Source organism: Alligator sinensis, unplaced genomic scaffold, assembly GCF_000455745.1.
Source record: "Alligator sinensis unplaced genomic scaffold, ASM45574v1 scaffold1030_1, whole genome shotgun sequence".
Lineage (NCBI taxonomy): Eukaryota > Metazoa > Chordata > Crocodylia > Alligatoridae > Alligator > Alligator sinensis.
The window spans coordinates 764,451-774,813 of record NW_005842592.1 but is presented as its reverse complement, the minus strand read 5'-3'; the positions used below and the strand labels follow the sequence as shown (position 1 = coordinate 774,813).

The 10,363-nt window shown below is 42.3% G+C and overlaps 1 protein-coding gene across 1 annotated transcript in view; it reads left to right on the top strand.

Moving 5' to 3' along the window:
• The window catches only part of LOC102381670 (pyroglutamylated RFamide peptide receptor-like), a 25,788-nt gene extending 17,348 nt beyond the window's left edge, over positions 1-8,440 (top strand). The window contains 4 exon segments of the mRNA XM_025214634.1: positions 4,916-5,114; positions 5,117-5,138; positions 6,421-6,506; positions 8,142-8,440. Of these exon segments, the coding sequence (XP_025070419.1) occupies positions 4,916-5,114; positions 5,117-5,138; positions 6,421-6,506; positions 8,142-8,440 (606 nt within the window).
• The last annotated feature ends 1,923 nt before the right edge of the window (positions 8,441-10,363 follow it).

Below are 10,363 nucleotides of genomic sequence, written 5' to 3'. Positions count from 1 at the left end.
CTATGCAGGGGGTCGGACTCGATGATCTATTGAGGTCCCTTCCGACCCTAACATCTATGCTATGCCAAATTACACAAGTTTTACAATTAAATCCCTAATAGCTTTTTCAATGCATTCAGTGGGCCCAGTTCCGCTCTCATTTACATCAAATTTACATCGGTGTCATACCAATTTTAGTGCAGCTGTTGCTGATTAGCTACCATTGAATTTAGCCCTGCCTCTGTATGACTGCTTCTGAGCTCTGCAGTATTACAAAGGCAGAAGCAAGAAATTTTCTCAAATCAATGACAATTCTTGTTTTTGAGTCCAAGGCATCATCAGATAAATCCTTGACTCAGCAATGCAAATAATCTCTTTTCCCCAAGCCTGCCCTTTTCCCCCACAAACTGATCTCCACTTACCATTGATTACTTCCCACTTTTATCCTCATATGGTGGAAAAGCCTGGGCAAAGGAAACTATCTATCAGGTATCCATATCAGTATTTATCATGGCTGATTCATGCAGCCCCTTTCTTGCTGTGATACTAAGACAAAAAAAGAATAGTATATTCCATGAAGGCACTGAACTTTGGCTTCATGAAATAGACTAATCAACAGTCCTAAATTTAGCTCAGACTCTTCTGTCTTTGCAGGATGGGTTCACATTTTTTTGCACAAAACAGGGAGGACAGAATCTGGGGACAAGCCTGAACACTTGCTTAGAATGACTAACTAGAATAATGAGAAGCTAGTGTCCTGTGGTGAAAGGGGACGTGTTACAGAAGGATGCCTCCAGCGGGGATTCTTAGGAGGGAGACAAGCACAGCCCCAATGGAGATACTAAAGGGAAGATACAGAGAATCTTCCAGGACCTTGCTTTGAGTTGTGAAGTACTATTGACTTGGCTCTACTCAAAGTTCAATATTCAATCTGATTTCCTCATTCTATTTCAAGTGATAACTTCTGGGGGGTCTTGAATTGCATTTAATTTCATTCAGGGAAAATGCAATTGGTTAAATATTAACTTCTTATTCTGCAAAGGATTAATTGATTCTGACAACAAGCAAAGAATTCCCTGTAAATAGAGATAAAGAGCCACACAGATCCTGCTGCATCATGAGTAAGGCATAGAAAAATAATCTCAAATTGCTTCTAGAATCACAAGATTTTGGTTATTTTGATCAATCTCATTCTAATTGGTTCCTTTGGCAAAAGCAAACACTAAAAATGCTCGAGATTAATATTAAACTATTTACATTTAAAAAAATAACTATTTCCCTTTTTCTTTAAAAAGGATTTGTATGGACCATCACATTCATTGTTGGCTCACCCATGCTATATTGTTCAGACTCTGGAGGTAAATGCCACTTACCTAATCACAAAAAAGAATGCCTTGTCAAAAAATGTCATGCTGCGATATTGTTAAAAGCCACGGATCTTTGTGCCATACTTCAACAGCTTGAGTCACAGATTCTTTGTCTGAGATCCTGCCACTAGGACTACATCTAACATTTTCATATGATGGAGCAATGGTATGTCAGGGAAGACTCAAGTGAACTTTATAGAGTTGGGCACCAATTGCAACAAAGCAGTTTAGACACAAACTTCAGCTGCCAAGTAATTACCTAGAGATGCAGCCAAGCTAGTGCAGCCATGCACTGAATCCCATGTTGTCATTGGTACCCAAGCCAGCTGGTTTAGAGCTAGCTAAGGCAGTATCTACCCATGCTGCATTCGCATCGTCTGATTACAGCTCAGCTCCAGCAGTCCAAGTGTATGAAAATGCCATCCCAGTACTCAGCACCAATAGCACTGGTGTTAAGTAAAAGGCTTCAGTTCTGTTCTCAGGCCATCTTTGCATGTGTGTAACTCTACTCTTTTTAACTTACTCCTGATTTCCTGACTTGTATAAATGAGAAGAGAATCAGATCCACAATGATTGGAACTATTTCCCAGGAAGTGGCATCAAGTAGATAAAGAAGAATGCCCCCGCTGCTGTAAGTTAATTGGAGCCCCTGTGTCCAGAGCAGTCAGAGACTGCTTTGTCTTTCCCTCCTCTTCAGTTTGTCCATATAGGAGAGGGCACTGAGCAACATGTGCTTCACAACCAGCAGAAGTCATTTGCTTTATACTGCCTGCACTTTTAATCCTGCTGTGTAGGGTATTCAGCACAGTTCAAACAATGGGCCAGGTTGACCATGGCCATAAATCAACATAGCTCTATTGATTTAAAGGAGCAACAACGATCTATACTGCCTGGTAATTGGGCCTCTAAAATCTGTTTTTTTAGTGCAAGTCTGGAAAAACGCCAGTGATTTACTCCAGCATAACTAAGATCAGAGATTGATCCAAAGCCCTTAAAATATTATTTCAAATTGCAAGTTCATAAAGCTAATTATTTTTCACGTAGATTATTAACTAAGCAGCAGAGATGTGTGTGACCTGGACAGTGTTAGATTACTTACACAGCAGAGTGGAATAAAAAATTCCCTTTCCAGCTATATATGTAGGACCAGATTGTTACCTGTATAAAATGGTGTCGCTTCACTAAAGTCATCCTCCCTTTCAAGCTCAAATTGATGACCCTTTTAAATTTTACATTAGCTGACATTCTGGCCTAGAGCATTAAAATATTACTCAGCACTGATATCTCATTTTTCATCTTCAAGGCCTTTGCAAAGGGAAACTAATTGCATAATCATTTAACTGCTTCACCAGAAGAATGTTACCAATTTGTGTGCTTATTTAAATGCCTTGATGCCTGGGACATTTAAAAAGGTTTTTGTTTTTTTTTCTAGTCACTGTATTTAATGACATACAACAAAGGGGCTGAAATAAGTAATTAACTCTTCTTCTCTACCAGAGTTTGCATTGTTCTGACTTCTCATATTCTGGCAATTAGGGGCTTCCTTATCTAAGACGCGTTAACTGGTATAGCAATTGACTTATAAACCAAACCACTGATTTTCTGTTTTAAACGATTGTCAGCCTATTCTGAGTGACAGGCTGTAACAAGTGGGCATCCTGGGGCTGGTCTAAATGTAGGCCCACCTACTTGTTTAACTATCTGCCTACCTCGCTTGCTGTGCCTTGATGATAATGATTAGAAGATGTTAATCAGGTGGGAGGCTGCCCGTTTACTTGCCCTGATGACAAGAGCCTATGTACATGACTCCAACCATCCCTTACCATGTCCCATGCCTCTCAGATGTTCCTCCAGTGCTTCACACTGAGACCCAAGCTCCAGAGTTTCACATGGGATTCTCATTCCCCACTGGAGCTCGTGGTCCCAGTGCCTTCACATGGGGCTCCAACCTCCCAGCAACTCTGGGATCAGGGCTCCCCTGCCCTCTCTGGGCTATAATCCCCTCTCCTTATCCCCTCACCTCAGGAGCTTCTCTTATAGCTCCCTGAAGGCTCAGCGCCCCACCCCCCTGGAGCCTCATTCCTAGTTCCCTAGTGCAACCTCAGAGCTTGACTGTGATTCTGGGAGCTGCCTCAGTTCTCTCCACCTGACCTGGGCCCTGCCTCAGAATTCACAGCGAGTCTAGGCTTGGTTTTACTACCCACCAGAGATGAAGGGGCTGGGGTTATAAGGCGCCCTATACTCACCTTTCATTGGGGAGGCAACTGGCTTGGTATTTGCAGGGAACACCCCGCAACAGGCAGCCCCACCAGACCATCCCTCCCCAGCAGGTTGCAGTTTTCTGTCATACCCAGGACAGGAGCCTTCTGCCATCCCCATAGCTCCTGCCCTTGCCTCCAAGGTGTTCTGAGCAGCAGTTCAGCTGGTGGTGTCTCTCTAGCTACTGGTAGCAGAATGCTGGCCTTGCTGCTCAGGGCCCAGCCCTTATAAGGAACAGCTGGACCCTGTTCCCCAATCAGGCAGCCCTGCCTAATTGGAATTGTAGCCAGCAGCAGGTTGGTTTGCTGCTGCTCATGCCCCTATGAGTAACAGAGCACACCCTGTGCTCTTTTACACAGGCCTACCCAAGTTTTATCTCACAAAGACTGTACGCCAATCAGAAACCAGCAATGCACATTACATAAGTAGAAGCAGGCAAAGAGCAAGCAAAACTAGGATATTTCTCTATTCTTGTAATATGCAAGAAATACGAACCATCATGAGTAAAGGACTGGGGGTCTATTCCTGGGATCTGTTCCCACTTCTTTTCCCGACTTGTGTAAGCTTGAGCTAATCATTAACCTGGAACTAATCTGAGGGTAGCAAAAAGTTGCCTTAAAGGAAAAGAAGTCTTAATTTGTCTAGCTTTTCAAAAAGAAAGAGAGAAATGTCTTGGGTATAGTGCATAATTACCTTGGAAGGGAAAAAACATGGATACTAAAAAGGTCTTTAACCACAGGAAAAAGCAAGAACAATAACTAACAACTTGAGTTTAAAGGCAGATGCATTTAAACTGGGAATTAAATGCACATTTTTAACAGTGAGAATGATTAACTACCAGAAAGAAACTGCTGTTGGGGTTGGTGGATTCTCCATCTCCAGAAATCTCTCTTGCTAGCAGATATTCACATAAGCTATTGAGCCGCATAGAGGAGAAACTACGTGAAATTCTACTGATGGCAATACAGAGAAACTCATGTTAGATGGTTTACGCAACTCTTCTGGCCTTAATACCCCTGACTCCAGGCTCATGAGACAATCTGTCAGAATACAGGGTTGAAATTCCACATTTTTAAGCCTAAGATTTTAAAGCCATTTTTAACCCTAAAATTTACTCCTTATCTCCACATTAACTTTCTCCTTTTTTACTGTTATTAGGTGTTTCAAGGTAAAAGGAGACATCAGTGTAAGATCATCATTTTTGCTCACATTAATGGTGATTTCCCTTGAGACTATTTTCCAGTCCCCATCTGATATGGCCTGAAAATTGCACTTAAGTTTCTAAAATAGTACCTTTTCCTTCGGTTCAGGTGAAGTACGACTTTCTCTATAACCGGCACCACGTCTGCTGTTTGGAGTCCTGGCATAGCATTGAGCTGCATAGAGTCTATGCCATCTTTATCCTGGTCGCCTTGTTTCTGGTCCCACTCACTGCCATGCATGCTGCTGCTCTACTCCAGGATTGGGTATGGATCAAGAAACGGATTGGAGACTCATCAGTACTAAATACCATGAAATGGCTAAAATAACAAGGTGGGTAACTGCCTTTCTCCTTAAACTTACTCCTTAGAATGACTGATACAAGATGTCAAAGAAGAAGTCACAGATTAAGTACATCAGTATGATCTGGAGGAAATGCTGTTCAGTTCATTACTCTGCCACTGACTCACAGTAGCACCTCAGACAAGTCTTGGAAGGTCTGATCCAACACATGTACTGATGTCACTGGAAGACTTCAGCCAGTGCTAGAGCACACTTCTACTTTACTGTTATTTGTATTGTGGCAATGTACTCTGGATAGAGCAGGGTGCTATACCAATACCAGGAGGGAGTGCGGAGGCGGGGGAAAGAATTGATTCCTTTCCCCAAATCTTACACCTACGTAAGTTCTTTGTGCCTCAGTCTTTCCATCTGTCTAACGTGTTCATAGTTCACATGGCTGCTGGGAAGCTTAAATCAATAGATGTGTCCTAGAATATACATTCTAGTTCATATTATGCCTGTGAAATTTTTCTACTGCATCAGATTCCTATTCCCACACTTTCCCCCAGAAGCAATGCTCAAACTAAGTGGCATGAAAGCCATGGAGCCAAGCTCAGAAAGCACAGCCTGTCCTTAGTGTGTCACAAGTGCAAGAGCAGCTTTATCAGCTCCCCCTCAAGAAACACAGCCAGTAGCCATGAGCTGCTGGGAGGAAGGTTGCAGGGTCACAAGAAGAAAGGACCCAGAGCCTGGTTGAGCAACTTAGTTAAGGTCCAAGTAAACATCTGGAACTTGATTTTTCTATCACAATCATGGGATACCTCCAGACTTACTCTAGGGTTAGTGAGAACAGAATCAGGTCCTTAGGTTTCTATGCATATCAGACTAGAAACAAACTGACTAACTTTATAGCTTAATCCAACTATTCTGGAAAATAGTTGGCAATATATAAACCCTGATGGCAAATGAATGAAGGTTAAACAGGCTTTTAGGATAGCTATGAAATGGTAGGGAAGTGATAGGGATTTGCCACGCTAGACTTTGCCATTGTCACCCCAAGAGGCTGGTGGGAGCTGCTTCCAGTAACTGGTAGCTGAGTTCCACAGGGTAATTCTTCATTGTGTAGAAGAAAGTGGATTTTTAATCATTCTTTAAAAAAAAATGTCCACCTTTTGATTTCATTTCTTGTTCTTGAATCAGATCACCCTATGAGTGCTTCAGCCCTCTGAACATCCAGGTGCATGTTGCAATCAAATGTTGAATATTCTCCCTTACTCTCTACTGTAAATGTCACCTTATCAGTTCACTTATTCTTTTGAACTGCTTCCTCCAGGAAGAAGAAACGAGCTGTAATGATGATGATGATGATTGTAGTGCTGTTCTTCGCTGCATGTTGGGCCCCTTTTCATGTTGAGTACAGTGAGTAGATTTGAACGGCAATGTCAAAAGGAGTGTGTAACATTTCCAGTATTGTTTTTTAGACATAGGTTTGAATTAAAGGCCTAAATTCCAACAGTCTTCACCTCTTTGGTGACAGGGAGGGAAGGGGTTAGAATCTAAATCCATTTACAAATGTTAACAGTTTATTTTTAAAAAGCTAGACCAAAAACACAATGTAAGCAACCACAAGTAGACATACAAACCACATCCAAATACTGTGGCTCAGTTCCCATTTTGGATAATAAGGGAGCTCCCACAGTCGCTGCTGTGACAAAGGATTAAATCCACCATTTCAACCCACTTCTCCAGCAAAACTCAACGTATGTGCTAAATGCAACAGCCCAAAAAGTGATGAACTATTTCTGATCTCAGGTCAACAAATGGAACAAGTGGATCTGTTCTGATGTGATTTGAGATTTAAATATGGCCCAATAAATTTACAAGTGACCTAATGGAGCTGGGCCACCTTTTTTAAGGGCTAAGAGAAATGTAGCCTAACATTTACAATATGTCTCTTCCCCCCATGCAGAGAAGAGTGCCCAACCTTTTTCTCCCTAATAAGGCTGAAAATTCCCAAAGAGATTAACAGACATACCAAGAGGCAGCCCAGCCTCACTCCAGCAGAGACAGTGGATCAGTTAAGCTGATGGGTGCAACATATGCACAGGAAAATTCCCTGAAAATGTGCTGCCAGCTACTCAGCAGGTTCTCACTTGCACACCAATGATGATAAATGCTACCAAATGTCCTGACTACACAATAGTCATTCCATGTCAGAAACACAGAATGTCTCCATAGGTCTGAAATGAAGTATTCAGTCACTTCAGGTGTTTCCTCACAACTGCACTTTTTAAGTGGTGTGGAAAGTGGACTAGGCCAGAGCCTGGAAGTGAGGGGTTCTCCTACCTTCTACTACCAGATCTGATGCTACTGCATAGCCTTAGTCAAATTATATAACACCCATGTCTCAGTTTCCCCATTTGTAACACATGGCAATAGCATTTGCTTCCAATGAGTGGGTGTTGTGGGGGGTTAGCCAGTGTGATATTAGCTCTAGCAACACAACATACATACACTCCTGAAGTCCCAGTTTCAGTGATTCAGAGAGACTTAAGCAAAGCACTGGCTTTGTGCTAGGGACTTGCTCCAAATTTTCTGTGATAAATTTTAACTGATTTTTTTTTTTTCATTTAAAATTTTCCTGCCAGGTTACTTTTTCTAACCAGTACTGGTAAAAAAGTGCTTAACATCATAGATCTGTAGGCACATGCAGCAGCGGTGATGGAGGCAAGAATTAAGACTAGGATGCAATGGAGGTATACGCTACCCTCTGGGAAAAAATGAGGTGGAGAGATACTGCAGAGCTATGCACAGATTATATATGCTACAGGAAAAGTCTGCCTCACTAAAGACAAAATTCACAACCACTTAGGTACCTTTTAAGCTGTAGGATGTGGAGAAATTAGAGCTGGCCCTGAGTGATCATGCAGAAGACTGGAAAGGAAATGAGTGTTGAATAAACTCAGGGACTGTATAAGGACATAAAAGGAAACATGGTGCGGATATTACAGTTCTTAGGCTGGTTATTTTCTAATCCATGCCTTTGCTCCGCAGATAACCTAGAGGAAGAATATGATGATGTCACTGTCAAGATGATCTTCGCCATTGTCCAAGCTGTTGGGTTCTTTAACTCTTTCAACAACCCTGTCGTTTACACCTTTATGAATGAGAACTTTAAAAAGAGCTTCTTGGCCATTCTCTTCTGCCATTTTCAGAACCCTGAGCCAGCTGATAAACAGGAGCCAGAAGTCAGAGAGGCACAGTATGCAACCGTCACATGGTGCCAGCAGGAAAGAAGACAGAAGCATGCAGAGCCACCTGAGTGCAGACAAGCTGGAACTGAGACTCTGTGAGCAGGTTGCATCCACAAAGCTAGAATCAGTGCATTCATCAGCAATTGTCACCTACCCGATGGGGAGCACCAATGAGATCATGCTACCCAGCGGACAGTCTGCATGATTGCTATGACAGCACGAACCAAAATACAATGGGCTTCACTTTGAGAGACTAACTTCCATCTTAATAAGAACAAACTCCACGCAGTGCTTTACTATTCTTAGTGTTCTGCTTCTTCTTTGCTTTCCAGATATCATTCTGATTCCCTTATGCCTGACACTGCATCAACGTGTTGAGAAAGGGACAGCTTGGTGCACCAGACAACCTTCAGAGTAGACAAGGCTGCCAATTTTCCAAGTGCTGGGGTCTGAGAAAAGATGGAAAGTCCTTCCTATTTTATATTATACCTTTGAGTGGACAATTCCATCCAGTGCCAAAGAAATCTGGCTGAGAGAGATCAGGGGTTGAGCCTTTTAGATGTTGGGCTTCATCAGATCTTCATCTATAGGGGCTATTAAGAGTGTTCAGAACCTTGCAGGGTCTGCCCTCCAAGTAAATTAGACCATGGAAATGCACACTCATGGGAAGTTACATGTGTGAATCGTATTTTCTCACTTGCCTCAAAGTGGGATAGGTCTGAGGCGGTTAGAAAACATGCTCTAGGCAGAAGGGCTCAGAAATCCATGTTGACGACGGTTCTTTGATAAGAAGGTCTTGGGCTACATGGAGCCTGATTCTGGTGTCAAACTGATGTTTAACAGCTAGGCAGGAAACAAACATGACATCCCTAGAGAATTCAAGGCCCCCACTTTTGACTAGATGAAATATTTTTTTTTCAGTTATAGCAAAAGGTTTCATTCTGAAATGATTTTTAAAAATAAATTACTTTTTTATAATGAAACAGTTTCAAGACATAAAAGGTGCCAGAACCAGACACAGAAGAAAGTTCAGAACCTGTTTGTTTGTTTTTTAATTGGAAGGTTTATTAAAACCGATCCTTTTCCCCTACAAAATACATTGTTGGAAAATGCCCAACAAGCTTGACCAACACAACCTCTTTGACTTCAGTGAAGTCATTCCTGATTTATACCAAAGCAAAAGCACCATAAGACTCCCCCCTTGATCCCAACTGACAGAGATTGTTTTACAAAAGTGGGAACTAGCACCAGCTTGTGAACACAGTACAGATGCTACTCTTCTAAACTTCAGAATATAACGCATCCTGCTGCTGCAGTTGCCCGCATACTGTTTCTCCAACAATAAACCAGTCTAGCGATATTATGCCATAACTACTAGTTTGAAGTGAGGTTGTAATGTATTGAGACATTTGCCCCAGTTTGAAAACTTGCTACAGTTTAGGCCTGTTATTGCTCTAAGACTAGGAGCTTTTTCCTTCCCTTATGAGTTAAAGCATCTGAAATGTTACCATGAGCTGCCCCAAAAGTAAAAATGTACCCACTTCCCCCAGGGCCTTTTGTTCAGTCTCTCTCTTTTCTGGATTCTATGTCAGTTTTACATTTGGAGAATAAAGTATTAACTCAAAACACCTGTGCCATCGCACAGAACACTGCATTTATAAAGGTCAAAGCATGTGATTACTGTCATTTCCCTGACCTTACAGTTGGGGGAGGATGTGGAAGAAAAGGGCACATTTCTTCCATTTCTAATGGCTGTCGAGGTATCATCCTTTATCAATTAACTTTTAAAAAGGACAAAGCTATCAAATGCAACAGGGGTGTAACAGAGAGCCCCAGGCTCTCTGGTCCTTTAAGAGAGAAACCAGCCCAACCTGGGAGCTGTGTAGACTAGGCAGGGCACCACAGCTGCAGGGAAACAGGCTAATAGGTAATTAGCAGGCACCTGCAGGTGGTCAGCAGCCAGATGCAGGCAAGGCCTGGGGAACATGTAAGCCCAAGGTTGGGGCTAGCAGTGGAGTCTCT